A 25,143-nucleotide genomic window follows, 5' to 3' on the forward strand; every position below is an offset into this window, starting at 1 on the left:
GGATGCATGGATGCATGGATGGATGGATCTACGCAGGGCTATGTGCTGAAAGAACAACAAACTCAGAGCAGTAATTAAGTCATAACTGTATGAAAAATATATACATTCTGCATTTAAGATGAAAAATCTTCTTTGTCTGTAAATATGTTTTACTCAGAATTCCTCAATAAGTGGCAGTTTAGTCTCACAGGAGTCAAATTTGTAACAAATAATAATAATAATAATAATAATAATAATAATAATAATATCATATTAAGCACCTTTTGTTATCCAATTATAAAAGATAACTGATTAAATTATTAATCAGTTTATCCAAAAATTAATCAATAGATCAGCCTAGCAGTGATGTAAAGCCAATGTAAGCAGAAATGGCTAAGTGTTTCACATGTTGACGTTGTGATCAAGTGTTCACTAAATTAATTCTGTTCCTCCTCAAAAAAAAATTTTATTTTAATTTTTACTTTTATCAATGCATGTTTTGTACTTAACATAAAACTAATAGGCCCATATCTAATGAATTATATTAATATTGTGAGATTTTTATGGATATTGGTTATATACATAAAAATCTCACATATCCAACAATTTTCAATAACTTCATAATAGTTTTTGGAACGATATAGAGCCATGGCTCAGGGAATGTATTCAACCTACCATGCATCAATTTATGTTCAGGATTATTTATTTCTGTATTGCAGTTTACATTAGTAAAAGAATAGGGCACCAAACTGGCTCCAGCCCAGAGGCCCAGATTCTTGTAAATCCGGCCGTGGTTAAGATACACACAGGATAGTGACATTTTTTAGCATCATAACTTCTGCTTGAAGATCGTTTTGCCTGGAGAGGTCACTGGTCCCATTACATGACAACAATTAAACTCACTGCATTGTCCTCATCAACAGCGGCCCCAGCTCCCGCTTCCCTCTAGGCGAAGTGGGTGAGCAATAACCCACTTAGCCTCCCTTAAAGACTCTCTGGTATCTGGGGAAATAACTGGGAGTCTGGGTCCAGTGAGCAGAGATTTTACTGCTGCTGAAACTCTGTAAACCTGAGACAATATGACCAGATATTCTTATTAAAATGAACAAGTTACTGAACAGCATCCACTGGACAGATGCGTTCACAGACGCACCCGGGGCAACGGTGGTCACAAAGAATCTGCTTTCAGCTTTGACTCACCGACTGCCGTCAATGCAAATGGAGAATAAGGAACAAACACCCTGCTGCATGTTTTCAGGAGGCCAGCAACACCTCGATAATTACCAGGAATGTGAGGCGGAACGGTATCGCTTCTTGGTCGTTACACACAACTGCTGCAGCTGCATCGAGACAAGAAATGAGAAAGGATTAGAAAGTCAGTCTCTGTTTTCTGCAGATGGTTCTGTAATTAGTTATAATGTTTATTTGTGCTGAGATTCCTCAGGATACTTTTCACAATTTCAGCGTGTGAGGATCATGACTGGTGAGCAGAGTCGGCTAGTAACTAGTTACATTTACCTGAGCAACTTTTTGGGAAAAAAAAATACTTTTAGGAGTTTATTGACTGCACTGTGCGTTTTAGTTTTACTTGAATAACTTTATCGTGACTTATTGCCACTCTTTATTGAGTAAAATTTCTGGATCATCTACTCATTGTGAGTAACTTCTCAGAATGAAGAAAAGGCATTTTTTAACCAAAATAGTTTATTCAACATTTTTTTTCACCAAACGCAGACACATACCTGTAGCTTTTGTTAAGGTTTCATAAGTTTTACAGTATATTGAAAGAAATTGATTTGGAAAAATGTTACTTTGTAATCATGTTATTTATCCGAATTATTTTCATTTTGGTCTTTAAAATACCAAAATTTCCAAATATTTTCATATTTTCCATGAATATCTCTGTCATTCCGTTAAAAATCATCCTTGTTTCAAAAGTCTGGCTGCTTCAGTGAAGATGACCTGTAATGGTTCTACTTCGACTGTATTTATTAGTTATTTATTCTTTTATCGTTTTCAGTCTTTTTAATGCGTAGAAGAAAAGCACCTGCTGTCCTTTGTGTCTATTGGGCTCAGCACTGCCCCCTATCAGTGTGGAAAGGTACTTTCTGCCTCAACCTGCGTATTTATGACCAATCAGACTAAATTCGTCAATCACATTTATTAGATATATTAGACTGTGGAATATCAGCTCTCAGCACATGTGTAATCAAACCTGCAGTGGTGGGTACTGATAGCTAAAAAGTTAGTTGAGCTAACCCCAGCGCATTAAACGCTAATGCTAATACACTCCACCAACACAGTATTTATCAGAAGCTAATGGTAACATTAACTCGATCTTAGATTATATATATATTCCCTTGAAAGACTCCAACCCTGAGGACTAATTTAATTTTGACATACAGTTTTTTAATGCCCTTCGATATGGTATTATCTTATATTGTTCTCTACTGTCTTCGTGTTTTATTTTGGTTCTGTTACTTTTTTTGTTTGAAATAAAGTTATTGGGGAGAAAAAAGAGAGAATGGGATTGACTGTTGTCTAAACAGTCTTCACCCACTTCAAAATAAAAGCATAAAAATAAATGTGTAACTAATGGACATTCTCTAACCAAAACTTTAACTCAGATGTTGAACTTTATTCATCTGAAAGTTCACACAAAACATCCAACTAAATTAGTGCTTTAGAATTTATCTGGAAAAAGTAATTTTTAATGTCTACAAGACATTAAACCATATACAAAATCAGTGTAGATAAATGCCCCCAAATTTGAGCCTGCATGTATAAACCCACAATAAATTGAAGCTTGTAAACCAAATTCTAGCTTTTAAAAGCCAGTGGAGTTGAATATAAAGGACTTACATGAATAAAACATCCAACTGCAGTAAAGAAAAAATAAACAAGTTTGACTTTGAATTTAAAAATAATTATACATCATATTATATGAAAGCTATATGTTTATTACTTATTTTATATCTTTTACAGTATTATTGTTACATCCAGGTCTATTGAGCAGGTTTGAAATCATTTATTGCTGCGAGATGATGCACACTTTCCTCTGCAAACCCATCAGAAACACATAATGATAAACATTTACAGCTAAAACAGTAAAATAAAATGTCCGTCCTGACTGAGATAAATGATCTCTAATACCAGCCAGAGGGTCTTAAAGTCAGGTAATTAGGTGGTTTAGTGTGAATAATGTGCTGCAATGTGGCTGGGTCATTAAATGCAAGGTGTTACCACAGCACCCCCTTGAGGGCAGAAGAATATAGCAGTAACTGTGTAATGCCAGGCTGGAGAAACAGAAGCAGATTAAACTTCCCTCTCCTCTGCAGGTACCTGAAGCCTGACGAGAACAAAAAGTCGAAGCACAAGACCGCCGTGAAGAAGAAGACCCTCAATCCTGAGTTCAACGAGGTAAAAACCACAACTTCCCCTAAAAAACCTGCAGTTAGGTTTCATTTATCTCTGTTTTTATGTTTTCAATTTAAAATAAAGGCTCGTCTGGGGATTTTGTTGCTCAGAAGCCAAATCAGAAGAGAGGCACAGTGTGATGATGATGTTGTTCATGTTTTCCTATTTCTTTTCTTTATCATCATCTTTTTGGTAAGAAAGAAAAACAAAAACTGAAACCTTTTCTTCCTAAATATTTTTATTAGAGCCAATGAGACAGATTACAACAAATGTACAATTCTTATTGAACATATGCACACTTAATATCCACAACACTTGGGAATAAATCTGAAATATTTTGAGCCTCAGAGGTTCAGCAGGATATGAAAGGGAACATATTCAGCAAAATTGATATTTTGCATATTTTTATACTTCCATTTGGATCTCAACTGTTTCTAAAAACAGCATAAGTGCTTAAAAAACACCCAGCCACAAATTTATGTTTTTGGTGTCTGAAAAATGAGCCGTTTTGAAAACCTCTGCAATCTAATCTCACAGATCAGTAGGCACTGGTCATTGCCTAGCTCAATTCCCAGCAACCCCAATGGAGCTCTGCCTTTTACCTAGCAATCGAAGTGGAGCTCCACCAAGTTTGGTCAGCTGGTTTTACCGCAGAATGCGCTGTACAATGGCTGCTGGAAAAGTTAAATGTTTTGTTGTTCACTTACCATCCAGAAATCACTTGCTGTATTCTTGTTAGTTGTGCAGGAGTCTCTACTAATGCTTTTCAAAGATGTATGGTTGTATAATAGCATGTCTATTTGCAGCCATTTTCACATATGAGTGTAAATGTTGAGTTGGGGGATGTAGCCAGCAGCACATTATTTGGATGTAAAGTGACAGAGGCCCTAAAACTGAAATAATATCTAAGAATGATTTTATGCAAAAAATGTAAAGAACATATTGCTTTATAGGCCATAAACCTATCCTAACATGTTCAAGGAAGCACAGTAGGTCATTTTTGAAGATGTTTTTATGTTTTTCTATTTCCTCTGGATGTCAGGGTGTTTCAGTTTGGATGTATCCGGCCGTATTGAAATGGTCGAACCTCCCCGCAATCTGGCAGCTTGACATTTCCTCTGACATTTTTGGTGCCCGTATTCCTGCATCACCTCTCAGCCTTTCTGTCAGAGTCCAGCATCCTCCCATGCATCAGGGCAATGATTAAGGTTGAGCAGAAACCTTAATGTGAACTCCAGGATGTTATCTTGTTGTTATGTATTGTTTGGGCCAATTGACCATACCAAAATAATCACAGGTGACCTCCTACTGGTCATTTGAAGACAGATTTGTAAAGATCTATAAATTACATGAAACTGTCTTGGTGATATTTTAGAGCCTTTTCAAGAACAAACCATTTTTAGTTCAGTGTTATTCCCTGAATACAGTCAGATACAGGGCTGGAGATCAGTAAAAACTTAAAGAAAATGTCTGTACACATTAGGTAAGTTTAAACAAACTTCTTTTTTTTTTTTTTTTTTTTTTTTGCTTTGTTCCCTGCAGGAGTTCTGTTACGACATAAAATATGCAGACCTCACTAAGAAGACTTTGGAGGTCACAGTGTGGGATTATGACATAGGAAAATCAAACGATTTCATCGGTGAGTCTGATTCCATCAGCTCCAATTTCTGCTGTAGAAGACCAGGTTTAATAGGTGTATTGGTATCCAGCAGCACATCGTAGCTGCTGTCCAGCCAAGAGTCCATCTGTTCAGCTTCCTTTCAACGTCTCCATAAAAAACAAACTTTATCACCTTAAAATATCAACTTTTATAGACTTCCAGTGGTGGGATCCACTAACTAAAAAGTTAGCTACATTAAGCCTGGAGCACTAATCATAAACACTAGCTCTGCTAACGCTAAATGCTACACAAACATGGCATTTAGTATAAGATAATGCTAAAACACTAGCTTCAATTCAAATTATATAATTAGCTTTATCTCCAATTTAATTTTAGCATAATGTATTTGTTCTATAATAGTTTATGTTTGAAATAAAGTTATTGAGGAAAAAAAGAGACGGAGAACATGAAGAGAGGAAACAGAACTGCTGTGTAGGTGGACTTCACACACTTCAAAATAAGATCATGAATATAAACGTCTAACTACTTCATGAATTCTTAAGTCAGTAACCAAAACTTCAACACAGATGTCAAATTTTATTCAACAAAAACCTCACTGGTCCTTTACAATTTATCAGAGAAACCTAATTAATAGGAAGCTAAGTGCGCTAGATATTTTCAAAGTTAGCAAAAGTGTTGAAGTACTAATTGAAAAATTGTATCACGATAAATGATAAGTGATATAAAAATGCCCACACCAATTGAAAAGTTACTTGTAAGTTAGTTTTGTCTTATTTCAAGATATATCGATATATTTGCATTAGGAATACTGAGTAACAGTTTGTAATTTTGCAGTGTGTGCTATGACTGAACTCACAATAAGTGGAAAGGCAAAAAGAAAAAGTCCACAGAGATAGTTTGAAAGTTTCTTCTTCATCCATTTTGTCTGTGCGTCATCTTCTAGGTGGAGTGTCTCTGGGCATCAACGCGAACGGAGAGAGGCTCAAACATTGGTTCGACTGTCTCAAAAACAAGGACAAAAAAATCGAACGCTGGCACACGCTGACCAATGAGTTACCCGGCTCAATGAATGACTGAAGGCCTGCACCCGATCCGACCCCTCCACCTGCATTTCCTCAGCTCTTCTCCGTTTTTCTCACATCAGACATCCAACTCCTCTCTTTGGGAAAACATTTTCCTGTCAACAGGGCTCAAATTATACTTTCCACATCTTGTACATTTAAAAACACAACTCGCACGGCTGCTGATGTATTCTCATTTCCCGAGATATTGAGTCAACACGGAGAATGATGGCGGGGTTTGTGCTGTTGACTCGTTAGCTTTTCAGCTTTCTTGCATGATCAGTGAAGATAAAAGAAGCAAATGCTCTCTATTTGATGAGGCCTTTTACAGCAGCTGAATAAATTTCACCAAATAAAAAGAAGGAGAGAAACAAAACGTGAAATAAAGCAGAAATGTAGGCGGGAACGTGTATGAAAAACTAAGAGTAGCAAATATTTCCTAATGTGCATCGTATCAAACTAACATTTGCTTCTTTCTCATGTTTGGTGTTGTAAAGACGAACCTGTGTGGGAAGATGTTGCTGTTTAATATTGTTGATTTAAGGTTTTACACAACAGACTGAGCAGTAGTAGTAGAGTCATTTGAACATTAACAATCCAATCTGACAGAATATTTAGGGTCAAAATATGGAAATGAGACGGAAATGCATGATAAACACTTTGGTTGACTAAAACCTCTGGCAGAAACTTAACGTTCTCGTCTTGACATGACAAAAATTCATAATCTGTAGCTGCATTTCCATTACACATGCACATAACTTTACAGATATTCTGCTAATGTTGAAAAAACAATTTTGCAATTGGGATTTTTCCATTAAATGAGAAATGTTATTAAAATCACACATGAATATGTTTGTTCACAAGATACGTCATTAAAAAAAAACATCCTCCAACCACTTCCTGTCATCTTCCTCATCATATTTTCTGCCAGTACTAACATTCAGTTGTTGATCACGACTCATGATGCCAAAAAATTGCTTCCATTGCAGTTTTATTTTCAAATTCACTAATTTTGATACAGCTGAAAAAAAAACACTTCATCCTTGCACAAAACCTTTTTATGATTAAAAATGCTTTTTTATTATTATTTAGCAAATTTATTTTCAAAATTACAATTTGTGCAATTATATGGTCGATGGAAATGCAGCAATTGGCAACCTGCTTGGACTTTGCATTGAATCTTCAATCCAATTATTCGTCTACAGAGCTGATACATTTTGAAATAATCAAATTGTCCAGGTAAGAAAAGTATTCATCACTCCATTTTGAATCACTCCATATATTTACTTACCTACAAACCTGCCTCCAAATGGCTTTATTGTGTCAGAAAAGTGGTGAAATCTGCCCTTTAAGATTAAGGATAAAAACCACTGAGACGTCTAAGATCTTCTGAGACACACAGAAGTGGAAACATTTACAATCACCAGGCTCAAAAAACAACAAAAAGCATCCTGAACCTGTGGTTTGCTGGGCTCAGAGGCTCTAATCAGCAGCAGAGTGACATTCAGTGGGGACCTGGCTGGTGAAAATCACTTGTTGAACTCTTGGTACCGTATGATTGGACAGCTCCAAATGTGCTTACAGTGTAGTGTTTACACTGTTGAAAATGGTTTTCTGCAAGAGTGTGGAAAGGTGACAGGGTTTCTGTAAAGTTTTAAATTAGCCCTTAGAAACTCAAAAAAATACACCCAGATTTTTGAGCTTTAACTATTTTCACTTTTCATTCCTTTCTTCCACCATTTATTTCCTGTTTTTTTCTGGTGCCATTGATGTAGTTCTGGTTAAACTACAAGTCCCATGATGCAGGAAAGCATAAGACATTTTCAACTAGTTTATAGTGTTTTTAAGCATTTTGAATATCAAAACATTCTTGATAAATATTAACCATCAGCTCCTCTGCTATGGGAGTGCATCCATTTATTGTATTTTTGCAACGTAAGTAATTCCCTGTGAGGTTTATTTATTTTACTACTAAAAGCAACAAAATAAAAGTGTAAAAAAGAAATCATGAAACACTAAATTTTATCTAAAAATACAATGTGCTGAACACTAAGCCTGACAAAATAAGCAATCAATTAATGGCATGATAAATTAAAATTAGCNCGATTCCGATAATTAATAGTTTTGAAGGACAGTTTTGTTTTCAGAGACATCATAATCCACTTTATTTGTTTTTGGTTGTGTTTTATTTTGGATATTTAAAATATCTTCCAGTTTCAGTGTAAAGTGTTTACAAAATTAAAGTTTATTGCGATTTGAGACTTAACTTACATTTTAATGCCATTATTAAATATCATCATTATTTATCCAATTAATTACTGGGACAATTTATCATCCAGCAAAACTTCTCATGACTGGCCTACAGGACACATTGTCTCCTGTCTGTAGCAACAAAGCTGCAAAGAGCAGACAATGCCGAGTCCAGGGAACTTGGCATGTTACGTAGGGATATTAAAGGTCACTCACATATTTTTCAGAATTTATTTAGGTAAGAAGTGGTCAAAGTGTTGCATTGAAATTATTTAAGTTTGCAGAAACCCTGAGTGAATCCTGACGTAAAACAAAATACAATAAAGTATTATGAACACTCAGAGCATGCATTGTTTACAGTGATATGTTTATGCAAAGGCAAAAAACAATTTATGCAGAATTTGCAAAAAGATTGATGGGAAGAGTTTTTAACACACCCACAGCCTGTGTTTGATCTCATATGTATCAGACAGAATGTACGTCTATGCTGTAACAACACTGAATCCTACCAAGTATTTTTGCTTAGCTTCTAGTACAATTTTATTAGTACACTTGTAACCCAGTACTTCACTACCAGTGGAGCTAGTACTTTTTCATCAATATAAAATAATTATGTACTTAAAACAAGCTCATTTATCTTGCTGAAAAGTTACTTGTAAGTTAATTTTCTCTTATTTTCAGTATGCTAAGAAACTAGACCAAAATAGTTGGTAAGATTAGTGTTTTTTCAGTGCATAGCCCTAGTGCTTAGAAATGTTCATTTTGTGTTTACCGATCTGCTCCTATGTTTGAACAGAACTTAAATAATTCAGTTTTTAATTATCTTATGTGGAGGACTCAGTAGTTTGGGATGCATGTCACGTGTTTGTGATTTTTACCACTCTGAGTGCGACCTTTTCTGCATGGCCACACACTCACCACACCACACGTCTTGTAAATTTCCACTGCACGCTCGTTGTAAAACAGACTGGGAAAACCAAACGAAACAAACAAACAAACAAAAAAAGAAACAGTTCAAAGATCAGAATTCCTGTCAGGCTCGTCATTTAGCTAACAGCTTCTTGTCCCTAAAAGTGATTGACTCTGTTTGTTTTACAGGAGCATGTCGATGCCGTCGGCGCGGCTGACGGTTTTAGCGATCACATCATTTTATCTCACTGATTACAGTCGGTCGATAGCTATGAGCAGCACTGTTGTCCCTTTGTTTAATGATCTAACCATGGCTTCTCTGTTACTGTTTGAATTATTAGATCCCATCCATTTACTTTGATTTTTTTTTTCATTATATCACCTTTATAGAAGCTGGGGACTAACATCTTTAATTCATCCCATCAGGCGTCACGCCTCTGTTTTCCCTAAGTGTTAACAGCCTTTCCAGCCGCATTGATTTATGGCCATGAAACCTTGTTGGCATCTCAATATTCTCCTTGACACGGTGATCCCTCTTGCTCTCTGGTGAATACGTAATGAATACAACCAACACGTGGTTTTGGTTTTGTAACCTGTCTGCCTTTGTGTGCAAGCTCAATATTATGAAACAAACGGAAAAAAAAAAAATCTTAAATGCATGCGTATGTTCATGGTTTTGTCATGAGATGACTTTGCCTAATGTTTGATACTGTTTTCTGTATAAACAAAGAAAATATTTGACTGTGGATGCTCTAAAATTACGCTAAGAGTCGGTTTTCTTCTGGAGAACATTTTGTACCTTGAAACACTATTGCATTGCCTGTTTGGCTGCTGTATTGACTATTTGAACGCGTGACTTGATGTGAATTAAAATTCCTCCTTTTGTTTGTTGTTCTATTTCCTTTTTACTACTCAGGCACTTGTTTGAATATTTTCTGGTTTGTTGAATGTATGAATATAAATGCATTGTATCAAATTATATTTTAGTCCTTTGCCAGAAGGAAAGCATTTTGTCTTTTCTTGCTTCTATTGACAGTGTGGTTCTGGAGTTTGTCCATTTCCGTTTGTTCTGGAATCATTTTAATTAGAGGTCACCAAAGGTCAGCCAAGTTGATCTCTTGTGAGATTGTGTATTTGCAACATACACAAAAATGAACAGAACTAAACAAACAAGAAAACCTCAACACTAACAACTTAAAATGTATCGAGCGTTTAACGGTGCAACTTCAACATACAGCTTAAAAAAATACTAAAAATAGTTCAGGGCAATTCAAAAATTGTGAATGTTTTCAAAAAAGAAGTCAGCTTTTGACTTGACAAAATAGAAGAACTTATAAAACAACAATAAAAAAAATAACTGAATAAAATTATGGATTATTTAAAAGTTTAAAGAAGCGACATTTGTCTATATGATGTCTGGCTACTAAGAAATTATTTACAATAATCAATGTTATGGTCACTGATAAAAACACAAAATTTAGCCTGTATGGTTAAATTTTTAATAGTATTCCATGACTGCAAATAAACTGCTTTACATGCAGTATTTAAAAGTAGGCCCTTTCATTGTTTCATCTCGTTTTGCAATGCTTGTCAAAGTGAAACATCTCAAATACATTAAGCCATCACCAGCTTTATATGAGCTGGTGATGAACTCGCTCCCTTACAGAGGGAGATCGTTTATATTTGATGGGTTTTAGTCTTAATTGACAAGAAAAAGAAACGAGGAAGCGAGCAAATTATGGCAGAGGGACTACATTCAAATACTGTCAAGAATACTGTGATGTAAATTTAAATATTTATTTCTACATATCTACATCATATATCTGTATCACATGTCATGTGACTATTAAGTCTTAGTCACATAACACAGATTGCTTAAAATTTACATATAAGGTCCGGCCTCCAGGACTTGAAGCGCCACCGCAGCAGGGGCGCCTTATGCCTCCTGCGGGAAGGGTAAGGTAAGGTATGGGGCTTTAAAGACAAAGTCTTTAAAACGGCCTCTGCACGAATACTTTTCTTTTTCGTCTTACGTGGAAACACTTATGAACGAACCCTCATCAACCTATATCTAAAAAGATAGAGGGATAGACGGAGAGAGAGGTAAAAGACAGATAGGATAACCTATTCTATCATCTACTATCCTGTCTAACTGGTTCGTTCTTACAAAAGTCAGCCTGCAAAACGAAAATAAAAAAGGTTTAGTTTGAATCTATATCAAAAGCAGACTGCTCATAAATCCAGCGTACCTTGTGGTAATGCGCATGCGCAAATCGATGTTACGTTTCTTATAAATCCGTCATAACTGTAGAAGTTTCATTTAGTGTGTTTTATTTCTCAGAAGTTCACGGTAAATAAAAAAAAATAGAAATAAGAAAAATTTAGTTATTTCCACCCAGTGTCCAGAAAGAGGTGTTGTTCTGCTTGTTGCCTAATCCAGCTTCGGTCAGCATCCAGCGTTATTCTTGTGGAGGCGCAGGGAGGTTAGGACATATTCCGTGCAGTTTTCTAAAGAAGTATTAAAAAGGTAGATTAGCTATAGGGACAAAATATCCCGCGGGAGACCAAATTTGTAGTCAAACAGTATTTGTAGTAATAGTGACGATAAACGGGATTAATGTCTTGTTTACAGTATGGTAACGATATTGGAAACAGCAAAAGTCATTTATGTTAATATGCTTGATTAGTATAGCAGCTTAATTAAATAAAATTTACCATAAACTTCTGAGAAATAAAACACAAACAATGAAACTTCTACAGGTATGACGGATTTATAAGAAATCTGCTGAGTAAGAAGTATGTGACGTGATATCGATGTGCGCGTGCGCATTACGGTATGCGCATGCGCACATCTGACAGTCTGAACACCTGTTATTGACGTCAATCTGTGACGTGTGACTCGAGCTTTGACTTTGCCACCCCAGGATCACGTGATCAGCTGAGCCAATCACCTGTCTCTGATTGGTCTCATTTACATACAGATCTGCCCTCCAGGAAGTACAGTTCCACCGCAGCAGGGGCAACTCCTCCTCCTCCACCCGCAGAGCGCAAGTTTCCTACCTTACGCCTTCTGCGGGAAGGCATAAAAAGTAAAAGGGCCTACATTCAAATACTGTGTCAATAGGACTGTGACGTCACCTGCACCTGATTGGCTCAGCTGGTCACGTGATCCTCGGTTTTCAAAGACAAAGCCCGAATCATACGTCACAGATTGACGTCAATGACCGGCTGAAGCAGAGTCCTTGAATGTAGGCCGTCTGCGATCATTTGGTCACTAACTTTTTTTTGCTTTCGTCTTGCAGGTTGACGTTTGTAAGAACGAACCAGTTGGACTGGACAGAGGATAGAAAAGGTTGTTCTTTCTGTCTTTAACCTCTCTCTCTGTCTGTCCCGCTATCGTTTTAGATGGAGGTTTTAGCATAGACTGAAGATGAGGGTTCAGTGTTGCCACGTGAGACGAAAAAGAAAAGTTTTAGTGCCAGGGCTTTTTTATAAGACTTTGTATTGAAAGCCCCGTACTTTAAGCCTCCTGCGGAAAGGAGCTTTTCTTGCGGGAAGGCGCCTTCTGCGGGAAGGAGCCTTCTGCGGGAAGGCATAAGGTATGGGGCTTTAAAGACCAAGTCTTCAAAACGGCCTCGGAACTAATTCTTTTCTTTTTCGTCTTACGTGGAAACACTTGTGAACGAACCCTCATCTTCAGTCTATGCTAAAACCTATATCTAAAAAGATAGAGGGATAGACGGAGAGAGAGGTAAAAGACAGAAAAGATAACCTATTCTACCCTCTACTATCCGGTCTGACAGGTTCGTTCTTACAAACGCCAGCCTGCAAGACGAAAATGAAAAAGGTTTAGTTTGAATCTACATTAAAACCAGACTCTGCTCATAAATGCTTGTGGTAATGCTAACATCAATGATGTTAGCATTACCACAAGACTGATGACGGATTTCTTATAAATCCGTCATGCCTGTAGAAGTTTCATTATGTATGTTTTATTTCTCAGAAGTTTACAGTAAATTTTATTTAATTAAGCTGCTATGCTAATCAAGTATATTAACATAAATGACTTTTGCTGTTTCCAATATCGTTACCATACAGTAAACAAGACATTAGGCCCGTTTAGCGTCACTATTACTACAAATACTGTTTGACTACAAATTTGGTCTCCCCCGTGATATTTTGTCCCTACAGCTAATCTACCTTTTTAATATTTTAATACTTCTTTAGAAAACTGCACGGAATATGTCCTAAAGAAAAAAGCACATGAATAACGCTGGGCTTTACCTGAAAATTAACAGCTCGAAGAAGCACAACAGAATCACACTTTTTAGAGGTTTTATCTCAAGTCAAGTTCCTTCTATAAAAGCAGAAACAAATAGAGTGCTGCTAATACTGCTGTGCACATTGTTGTGTCAAGGAGTTTGTCTTGTGCCCAAAAAAGTGATGAAATTGCAATTTTCAGCAACATCTGCCATGTTTTTTTTTATATTTTTTTTATTACATCAGCATTGCAGAATAGACATCTCCACCTTAATCTCGTGCAAACTAACACAAAGAACACAGACCCTTCTTACAACCAAGAAGTCCTTCATCCAACAACATTTTGTTAATTTGTTTTGGCCAAAGAAAATCTCCTCAAACTTTCAAATTGGTATTATTCGGATTAGGATCCTGTTATCAGTTTTGCAAACTGAAAAGTTTAAATTGTAGAAATTGTAATATCATAAATCCTTTTTTCTGTGAGTATTATAATTTTAAACAAAAAACAACAGTAAAACAATACCATTTTAATATTTAGCATTGAAAAATATACAAACTTTGTTGCGACTGAAAAACCACCTCAGCCAAGCGCAAAAACCTTTCAAAAAACATGTTTGTTCAAAATTGGCATGTTTCCATTAAGCAAATTTATTTCTGTAATTCTATTTTGTGCAATCATATGGTGAATGGAAATGCAGTCATTGTTGTTCTAAATGAATTGTGTGTTTCTGTGGTTTCTTGGTCTTTTCTCTCTTTCTTTTAAGAAGAGCAGCTTTTCTTTTCCTGTCTTTTACATGTACATTTTATTTGAAATAAACCCAAGGCAATTTCTAATAATGGTATTGCCATGAAAGCTTTGATACTCCGCTTGTGAAAACAAATCTGTTGAGCTTGGCAGTCATAGCAATTTCTATTGCTACTCTGACAGAACATGTTAAAAAATAAGCAAAAAACAAAACTAATGTAGAGACCGAAGTCAAATTTCTGATTGTCCCCATTAGAGGATTTTTTTTTTTTTTTTTTCTTTTTTTTTTTTTTTTTTTTTTTTGCTGGAGCATGAACTGAACTATAGATTATGGCCAATTTTTTTTCACTGTCAAGAGGCAGACTTTCAGCATATTTCCACAGCATATAAAAGTTTGTGATTTATGTGTTTGAAAGCAACCAAAAATGAAGAAATTTGTGCTTTCATCTATCTAACAGATGGAAAATGCATAGGATGATGGAGCGAGTGCCTCTGGAGGTTCATCGGGTCCTGCAGCCAAACTCTCTGCAGGTAATGAAGAAAAAGAAAACATTACTGCCTGTCAGAAGAGGGATGCAGTAATAAAAACAAGGCAATAAAAACAAAACACAAATATAAGATTAATAGGTTCCCTTTTTCTCAGGTTTTATTGGTAATATGTCAGAAACGTTTCCCACATGTTAGTAACTGCTTTGACTCTGTCTTGTGATTTTTGCTTTATTAAAAAATGTACCACTGGGAGTGAATATCATGTCACAATATGGAAGCCCTGAAACACATCGGAATTAGCTTTCCAATTGAGTTTAAGTTGTTCTAATTTTAGTTCAGGATATAATATCTTAATATCTTTGTTGATCTCATATGTCTATTTATTCAATAATCTAAAACCAAAAAGCGTTTTTGAATCAAAAATGTTGCCTATTTTGACAATTTAATTACAAACCCTCCAATTAGCTCAAGTAAGAATTTTAATCGAGCCCCACCACTAATGATTAACCAACTGCAAAGGAAAAGATTTAATTATTGAGTCTGATTTACCTATTAAATAATTAAGATGTGCAGTTTGAAAATGCACTAATCTTGTTGGTTGTGCAGGAGGCTCCACTTCTGCTTTTTAAAGACATAAGGCCCTAAAGTCTCATTATTTACAATGAGATTTTATGTTTTTGTGCAGATTTTGTATAGACCATAGAACTATCCTAACCTGGTCAGGGAAGCATAATAGGTCACCTTAAATGTGACTGATATTACATTTCATGCATCTTTGGTGCATTTCAGATTATAATTGTACATTTCAGCTGTTAATGGAAGCTCTTATAGCCTGTTTAGCAAGCGGGTCTCTGCTCGACCAGCAGAATTTTGTTTGCATAGATCTGTGTTTTGTTCTGTCATGGTGGGCGGTTCCTCTAAGACGAGGTCCGAGTTCTGCTAGAAGCTTGATTGTTCTCGGGATTTGATCTCAGTCACAAGGAAGAGATTACAGCTTAACTCAGTTTCCCTTTTTTACACAAACAGGAATGCTGGCTGCAATTAAGGCGAGCTGCAGAAAGCCTGTAATCTGGCTGCACAACTGTCTCTCCTTTATTTTAATTACAATCCAAATGTCAAGGCCAAAGATTAACTTCATTTAATTCATGCCTAAAACCTGCAGCTTGTGTAATCCTTCAAAGGCCAAATATGTGAAGCACCTGATGAAGGGGTTTGTTTTTGTTTTGGCTTGTTTTTATTTTTGTTTTTTAGAAAATGTCTGATTCATTCCTCCAGGTGGACTCAGGGATCCATTACTCGCTTATGAGTGCAGGCCCAAAATAAACAAGGATTTTAATTAGGAGCTACAGTCATGAGTCTTTGCACCAGTAAAAACAGTTTGAAATGCCACTAAAAGAGGACATAAGACAAATCATCTATTATTTACAAACTCTTAGTAAACAGGAGCATGTTTTTATTGCATTTAACATGTTTTGTTGTTTAATATTTATTTGAGAAGAACATGTAAGAAAACAACAGATTTCTCAAATTCAGTTTCAATTCAAGTCAAATTGAAAACTGATTTTGGGAAATAATTATCTAGCTGCCTGCTATCAGAGTATGGTATAAAAAATGCAATAATGGAGTAATTTCTCTGAGTTTTTGAACATTTGTTTCACTACTAAGTCCAGTGTGATGCTAACCAACCCATCAGCAGAAGCTGAAGCCTGACGACACCGCCCCTCATTTGCATTTAACTTTTCTTGACGACAACGCTGCAATGCACAAGGAAAAGTAATAAAAGGAGGCGCTTGTATAAGGAAACGACAAAACAAAATATATACTTTTCTTGACAAAGACGCATGTTTAGGGAAAATGGATAAGAAAATATATACAATTCTTGACAAAAACACATGTAAGGAAAAGAAAAATTAGTATAAATTTTTTGATGACAGCGCATGTATAAAGGAAAGAAAAGCAAAATATATACATTTCTTGATGCCAACATGTGTAAGGACAAGGAAAAATAAAATATATATTTATGATTTTATTTTTTATCATGTCAGTTTTGGTCCTCCATAGTCTGTGAGATACTGATTACTAATAAATTTCCACACAACCCCATGACTGATATAATAAACATAATCTGTCAATAACAGTTCACCAGTGGGTCACAGTGCATGTTGTGAATAATCAATCAGTTCATTACTAAAACAAAAGACAATTTTACGATTAATTAAACTAAAACTAGAAATAAATTATTTAATTTACCCAGGGCTTTCAGGGTCTTCGACATTGGCTTGTTTTCATTGAGCAAATTTATTTTTGTAATTCTCTTTTGCGCAGTTTTATGGTAAATAGAAACTCAGCTAAGACTCTGTGTAAAAGGGGCCTAATGCCTGTATGGATATTCTTTAGAAAGCCATTGTCTAACTTCCTCCAGAATGCAACGCCCCAGTTTTACACTCTAATTGTTTTTCAGCTCCTTCTGCTTTGATTTTATTTTACCCATGATGCCCAATTATTACAGTGCTGGTCAGAGATGAAGCTTCATGGTCACAGTGAGGAAAAACACCTTTTTACTGTAATCATTTCTAAGTTTTCTCTTCATTTAAATATTTACTGAATCAGATTCTTGGAACAACACTGAATTCAGTCCATAAAACCTCACCTGGTTTTCAGCAGGAATTAATATCTAATAATCATATCTATAGAATCACAAATCTTTTCTGTTTCTACCTCTACACACAAAATATTTTTTCCATGAAGATTTCATTCAATAAACAAAAGAAAATAAACAAAACCAGTCAGACTAGTCTGCTACCTTTGTCAGTTTTTATATTCTTGATTTTGTTTCTTTGTGAAGCTCTTTGTGATTTTAATGTCTGTGATTGGTGCTATTTAAAAAACATTTTTTTACTTAGTAGAAAAAAATATTCCAACAAACCTGTTATCATGTAAATAAATAAATAAATACCCCTTAAACTTAAGTGGTTTCACTGTTCTTGGTGGTAACAGCTAGCATCAAATGTTTGGAATAGAAAACGATGAGTCTTTAGATTAGGGGAGGTATTTTTTTCCCCTCCACATTTATGAGTGAAAATCATGTCAAAGCTTCTGTCTGATTTTAATCTGGACTTTGATTAGACCAACCCAAAACTTTTCCTTTTTCGGTTTCTGCGCCAGGTTGACTTGTAGATGTTTTCTGGATCATTAGCTAAATTTCCATGAACCATATATTTGTGCAATTTTACATTTTGAAAATAAATTTGCTTATTGGAAACAAGCCAATTAAAATAAAAAAATAAAAAATCTAGGATAGACACTAGGATTTTTGGCTGTATCGAAGTTGGTTTATTTCACAAAACTGCAATGGGAACACTTTTTCTGCATCACACGAGTCACATAACCAATAATCTGATTTTACTACTGGGACAAACCACGAAGAAGAAAAAGCATGAGGATGATGGCATGGAATGTTTTATTTTGTGACTTATTGCGTTAATAAACTTAGTCATGTGTGATTTTCAATTTAGTGGGAACACTGTAACTGCAAAATTGTGTTGTTGGGTTTTTTTTTTACATTAGTGGATTATTACCAAAGTTTTGGCATATTTATAATGGAAAAGCAGTGACATCCTAACAGCATCTTGCCTGCAGGTTGATGTTCTTTAGTTTGCCGACTGTCTGACTGTGTAACCGTGTAAGCCATATTTGTGTCTTGAAGCCCAAATGATTTCCAATGATCTTGTGGAGTCGTTCCTCTGTAATCTGTCTCTTCCCTGTCTTCTAACCCGTCTGTACGGTTGGCATCGTTTGTCTGTCCGCTGGGGCCCACAGAGCTGCTCAGAAGTGATGCATGAAACACTTGGGACTTTTTTAGACTTGACCGTCACATCTCATCTGATGCAACCTTGGCTGGTGGGCAAACAATCTGGATTTTTATTTGTCCTCCATTCTGCTGCAGCCTTCTGGTAGATTTGTCTTTTGGCATTGATGTTTAAAAGTTAAGGAGGTGTTTACAGTTTTAAACTGTAAGCTTTGAATTCTCATTTATTCCACTGTTTAATGCAGTGTCTGAGTGAACAAAGACAACATTGAAACTGCAGGATGTAACTTTTATTTTTTTTTTAATCTGTTTTTTAACACATTTGTTAAACTTGTACCCATGTTTTGACAGTATGTGATGAGATGGACTGAAGAAATGCAACGCTCCTGGTCAAAAACAACCAATACGAGCCAGAAGGAGGAAATTTGTGCTGTCAATCATTCTTGTGTATGTGCTGCTAAATGTGTTAATGGCGAAGAAACAACTTGCAGTTGCGGGAAAACTGTTTTTCCGCTATCATTGGTTACCATGCTAACTGTCCTAACATTCGTAATAGACTCTGCTGTGGTCAACTATGGCGGAGTGTGAGCGGTGTATATGTGAGCATGATTGAGAGCGCTAATATCCTCCTCTTGGCTCAGATTGTTTTTCTGACCAATATGTCTGCAGTTAGCACTGGGAGCACTGGGAATTATCTTAAAAAATTTTTTAAAGTACTAAAACTTTGAAAGACATTTTTGAAAATATTGAACACTTGATAACGAGATAGATGGCTTTGTCTACAACATAAAGAATATGAACAAAAACAATTTATTTAATAGACAAAAATAACTGAATGAATCCAACTAAATAAATTACAAAAACTAAAAATAGCAAATCATCATAAATCAGACATTATTTATATATTACAGAAGAGAACAAGGGCCACTGAAAAGAAAACAACAAAAAGTTAGAATTCTGGCTTTTCTCTCAGAATTCTGAGAAAATAGCTTTTTTTTTTCAGTGGCCCTAATCAGTTTCCATATGTGCCTCTATCCAGTGCATACAGATACATCTACATGCACTGCATGATTTAATCTTTTTTCTAAGGGAGCATGAAGAAAGAAACAGCTTTGTGTTCCTGACATCAGCCCATATGAAAACCAGAGGTGCTCATTCATCAACTGGTACTGTGAATATTCTCACCCCTGCAGTGTTTAATTATTAATGTTATGGTTTATGTTGCAAGGACAGCTGTGGCTTCGAACACGAAACAGAATCAAAGGAAACACTTTTCACAGCCTTCATTCAGGTAGACCAGAGTCATTCCTATAGAAACATATGAACTTGCGCTTTCATCATGTATTTTTAGAAGCTATGCAGGCTGTCATCTCCTCAGACTGTGGAAAGTAATATGAATTATCTCCTGAAAAGTCTGCAGGCTTAGTGCAGGTTTAAAACGGGGGCTCGGGGTATGGAGAGTGTGCGCTGTGATCCCTGGAACCGGTGCGATTCATCAAACTGTAACATACTACAAAAGACAATGAGTTCTTGCCGAGACTTTCAGATGGAACCGGGGGCAGCCAGAAAGTCAAGGAACAAGTTTTGTGATCAATTTGCAGAGAGTTAATAAAAGGAAATGGAAAGGAAGACAAGTGGAGGGTAACATTTGGTCTGCTGAACTCCGTTTGTCTGGAACCAAGGAAGGGATGTGTGTTAAAACTAAACCCAACTGACTGACTTATTGAAGAGAAAACTGAAGACAACTTTCAGATGGTCCCATCAATGCGGTTTTTCCATTAAATACGAAATGCAATTAAAATCACATGTAAATAAGTTTACTCATGCGATATGTCATTAAAAATATGCCCCGCCATCATCCTCCAACTACTTCCTGTTGTCGTCTTCGTCTTGGTCCAGTGAAAACATCCAGTTGTTGATCATGTAACTTATGTGATGGGTAAAATTTTTTTAAATGAAACAATTTTGATACGGCCAAAAAACACTACTTCCTTCTAATGCCAAAACATTTTATCAAGAAACGAGCGTTTTTCAAAATTGGTGTATTCCCATTAGGTGTATTTATTTTCAAAATGTTAAGTTATATGGTCAACGGAAACACGGCTAAGGTTGACAATATCAATTCATCTATTTGCTATTTTTCTGGGCCAGCCATCCAGTTTCTCTCCAGCGACACTCTGCAGGTCCTGCAATTTATACTCAAAATGCTTTAAAAAATAAAATTCTAGCCAAAATGACAATGAAAATAGTGAGAGGTATATGAATGAAAGAAAATGTTAAAGATTTTCAGCGACAGATTTACAGTGGATTAAAATCTAGAACAAGTAAAACTAAAAACTAGGAAAATGGATCACATCACCCTGGTTCTAAAACCCTTCCACTGGCTCCCTGTCGGTCAGAGAATAGACTTTAAAATACTGTTTGTTAGAATTATGTTTGTTATCATTCTTACATTTGTAATTTTATGTTACTAGTTGTTTTTCTATTTAGAGGTTTAGTGTTCAAATTTGTTGAAACTGTGGAGACACAATTAAATCTTTCCTTAACCTCAAGCATGTTTTAACAGATGGTGACTTAGATCTTCCTGGGATACTCCTGAGCTGAAAACCTATCTGTGTGTTAATTAAGTTTCTGTGTTCCCCTTCTTTGTTTCTGAATTCGTATTCTACTGTGAAGATAGGATGTGGGTTTCACCCCCCTCCATTCCTTTTCACACCCTTCTTGCTAATAAAAGGGACAAACAACTGAAGGTTTTCAGAACACATGGTGAGCGGCTTGAAGAAGCAGTTCACTGTGTCTTCTCCTTCTGCAGAAGTTTGGTTGAAAACTCATATACATTGTCTGTGGTTCTTTTTTGTGTAGGTTTGAGAAAATACCTATTACTGTTAGTTTATAAATCGCTTACAAATCTTTGATGCAACACAGTGCTGATGTATCAACCTTCAGTCTTCAGGTTCTGGTCTGATCTGCATCCCAGAACCAAACATTGAGAAGCAGCATTCAGTTTTTCTGCTTCTCTAATCTGGTACAAACTTCCATAACATTCCACAGCAGCTGAAACACAGTCCTTTCAATCAAGCCTAGAACAATAAACACAGGAAAAAAGATTAATTCTACTCTGGAATATAACTTGTTATTACTTCTCCTTATTTTGCCACTGCAATCTTATGTTTCTTCTTTGTTTTTTGTATGTTTATATCATGTAAAGCACTCTGAACTGACTTTCTGCTACAAATAAACTTGATTAAATGTTGGCAGGTTTGCAGAGCTTTAATAACTGGTTTTGACTTTGTTTAATCTTGTAGTTAATATTCAGTTTTAATAACTAGATTTTTATTTGTAGCAGGTATTTATTACAAACTTATTCAAGGGATTTTAAACATAAATCTTGATTCAGTAGGCTATTGAATTGACAGTTTTCCAATTCAAGTATTCTCTTCAAACCTGAGGTTCTGAATGTTCTTTCAATCAAATTAAGCTGTACTGTTGTAACCAATTGAAAAATTTGGTTACAACAGTGCAGCTTCAAACCAACGAGGGCAGCACTGAGATGGTTTCAGACAAACTATTGCAGAATTAAACACAGATGCATGTGAAAATATCAACATTTGCACAGAAGCATAATGATTAATTTATACAGTTTGTCAGCGAAAAAAAGTTGTATTGGGGTTTAGTTACTCTTTAAAGTTTGTTTCAATAAACAGTGGACTAGCCAACTGTGATTTACCTACATTGATATTTGCCTTTTAATGTTTTTATTTCTACACACAATCACTCTGATTTACAGACGGGGACAAAAAATAATATTTTCTGAATATTGTAGCACATATACAACTCATAAATGAATGCTTACTGATTACTTCAGCCTATTAATATTTGAAATGTTTCACTGGAAGTTGTAAATATTTACTTTTTATCCTCTCATCTGCTTTCAAGCATCTGAAAATCGGCAGCAAAAGAGCTGCTTGTCACAAACAGTTTATTTTTCCTCCTCATGTTAACAAACGATGCTGCGGACCGAATTATCTCCCTGTCGTGATGGCGCTGCTCCCGCTCTTGTTTGTCTAATGATTAGCTTGTTGTTTGCTGCTACGACTAATTGTTCTTTCCAATTAGAGCCCTGGCGGGAAAGACTGTGAGCTAAAAGAAAATAGACATAATTCTTCCTGAAAGAAAGACGGGAGAATTTACTCGTTGGGAGGTTGCTTCAACTAAAGTTGAGAGGATTAAATGATTAAGAGAAGACTTTTGATGTTTTAAAACTGATACTTAAAGCTGGATCCAGACATGCTTCAATTGATCTCAAGGAATTTGAGAAAAAGAATTTAAAAATGACTCTTCAGCATCCATCCCTACGTCTCTGGCCACCGTGATTAAAATTTGTATAGATGCATTTTTTGTTTTGTATGTCCTCCTACCTGCAGATGCAACAATTCACTTCAGTTTATTTCAAAGTGCTAATTTATAGCAAAAATCAAAGTACTTTACATGACAAATTAGTTTATATATATATTTCAATATATTGTCTCTGTGTGATTTTTATGGCCATTTTAGGTGGAGAATGTAAGATGTATTCACTTTCTATTATTCATTTACATTAATTGAAGTGCTCGAGTCCAAAGATGTCACAGGTTGCCCTTTTTTTCTACATTCATTTGAATAGTTAAGTGAGTACAGCACAATCATAAAGACAAATTTAAATTAAATCAGATAATCCCAATTTGATCCAGATTATAATGTACGTCAGACAAATTGAATTGATCAATTATTGGATGAAGTATTAGTAGAAAGGAAAAACTCTTTTAACAGGACATTTTCAGATAGACCCTAAAAACTACAGGAGTTCAGGAGTTCTTAACATGTCTAGGGTGTAAAAATGTCAAATAGCTATAGGAAGACATTTTACATGAAAAAAACTGAACAGTTCTGATGTTAAACAATGTGTTTTATTTATAGCTAAACATGTTGAGCAGAAATGTTTTGTTTCATTAATTTAAGTGCAAAAGATTTAAACAAGATTTGCTTAAACAAATCTTTTTGCTTAAAGAAGATTTGGGATTTGCAAGTGTAAATTGTAAACTTTGAGGCTGTTGGTTTGCTTCAGAGAAAAATGTGCTGCCTACATCACTTTGCACCTACATTTTCTCAAGTGTAGTAAAACTGCTGCTTCCTAGTATTAGACTTCAAAAACTCCAGAGGTTCGAAGAAGCCTACTTATATCCAACAAAAACATCAACAGCAAAAAAGTAGTGCAAAATTATTTTCTCTGATGTATTCTGATAGTTAAGGACTCATCTGGCAACACTGAATCATCCTGATGCAATCCATGTGTGGAGGTGAGATGAACTGAACGTCAGAAAACAAGAGCTGCAACATTCCCTCTCAACTTCTCACAGATGTTTTCCATCCTGCTCCCTTGTAGGGGAGTTGCGGAGTGAGGCCATGTGTGTGAACAGCAGGTAATCCTTCGGATCGTTTGCAGTCAGCAAGTATGCGTGCTGATAACAGATGCTGCTTCAATTTCTTTTTTATGCTGACCTGTAAGTTGTTTCCCTGCTTGGTTTTGTTCTGGATGCACCCAGAAGGAAGTTATATTGATCCTAGCATGCAAAAATAAAAGATTGATTGTAGAGGGTTTAGAGAGGCCCATTTTATGGTGTCATCCCCTTGAGAGACCGGATTATGACGTTTCATGTGCTTGAAGAGAAGCTAACACACATGACCTTATAAGGGAAGTAAAATCAACTTTTTTGAGCTTTACATCATGATATTTGATTAATCATTAATCAAGATGAGGACTATTTCCTCATCTTGATTCTGTAGTGGTATAGAAACACATAATTCCACACAAGTAGTTTCCAGGCGAGCAGTTCCGGTTCTTAAGGTGGGCGTGGTGTATATAAGGAGCTGCGGCGTTCATTCAGGCATGTGTCTCTTTGTTCTCCCACTGTGTGGCTCGCGTCCTGTGGGCTCTGGCAGCGAAAAGCAACAAATCGCTGGCTGGTATTGCGCTGATATCCTGGTGGTAGGTATTCTCTCTCCCTGCACTTTAGCTGATCTTGGTCAGAAAATCTAAATTGAAGTGTGATCATAGGTAAAACGCCACTGCGCTGCGTTCCTTTTCTTCCTCGGTCTGCGAGTGTGTGTGCATGTTTTGTGGATCAGCAGGTAAGAAATTGGCACTCATCTAAGCTCCAATTTCTTTTAGTTTTAGTTAAAATGGTGACACATTTTTTTTATATAGGTTTCGTACAGTTGAACCATTGCTGCTCTGTCTACGTTCGTTTCCCGGACCTGCTCTGTCTACGTTCGTTTCCCGGACCTGCTCTGTCTACGTTCGTTTCCCGGACCTGTTCGGCGTTGTTCTGCGCCGGCTACGTAAATCTCCCGGATTTCTGCACAATTGTTCTCAAGTTGGACTGTGGCGGCGTTATCCGCCCTAATTGGAGCGGTGTTTGTTTGGGGTGTGGCATCGGCTCGCCCGTTTCATCTCCCGCTGTGGCAGGGCCACGCCTGGTCTTAATGTTTTAACTTGTATTGTCTGACTTTTATTTTTCTACTTTTGTTCACAGCCCTTTTGTTTGTTTAGTCGGGCTGATATTGT

General features: G+C 36.1%; 1 protein-coding gene and 1 long non-coding RNA gene across 2 annotated transcripts in view; one reads left to right on the forward strand and one right to left on the reverse strand.

Annotated features, from left to right (window-relative positions):
• The window catches only part of LOC106936940 (double C2-like domain-containing protein beta), a 41,013-nt gene extending 34,582 nt beyond the window's left edge, over positions 1-6,431 (forward strand). Inside the window, exons 5-7 of the mRNA XM_015018197.1 lie at positions 3,318-3,399; positions 4,939-5,035; positions 5,961-6,431. Of these exons, the coding sequence (XP_014873683.1) occupies positions 3,318-3,399; positions 4,939-5,035; positions 5,961-6,094 (313 nt within the window). The 3' untranslated portion in view covers positions 6,095-6,431. The remainder of the gene's footprint in view (positions 1-3,317; positions 3,400-4,938; positions 5,036-5,960) is intronic.
• A 934-nt stretch (positions 6,432-7,365) lies between these two features.
• Positions 7,366-14,468, reverse strand: LOC106936938 (uncharacterized). Its single transcript, XR_001422266.1, has 3 exons — positions 14,457-14,468; positions 12,513-13,097; positions 7,366-7,377 (listed from the first exon to the last, which is right to left on the reverse strand). It is a non-coding gene; the product is annotated as an uncharacterized LOC106936938 (long non-coding RNA).
• Between the last annotated feature and the right edge of the window lie 10,675 nt (positions 14,469-25,143).

Source organism: Poecilia latipinna, unplaced genomic scaffold (genome assembly GCF_001443285.1).
Source record: "Poecilia latipinna isolate Pla-1442-1.1 unplaced genomic scaffold, P_latipinna-1.0 Scaffold2245, whole genome shotgun sequence".
Lineage (NCBI taxonomy): Eukaryota > Metazoa > Chordata > Actinopteri > Cyprinodontiformes > Poeciliidae > Poecilia > Poecilia latipinna.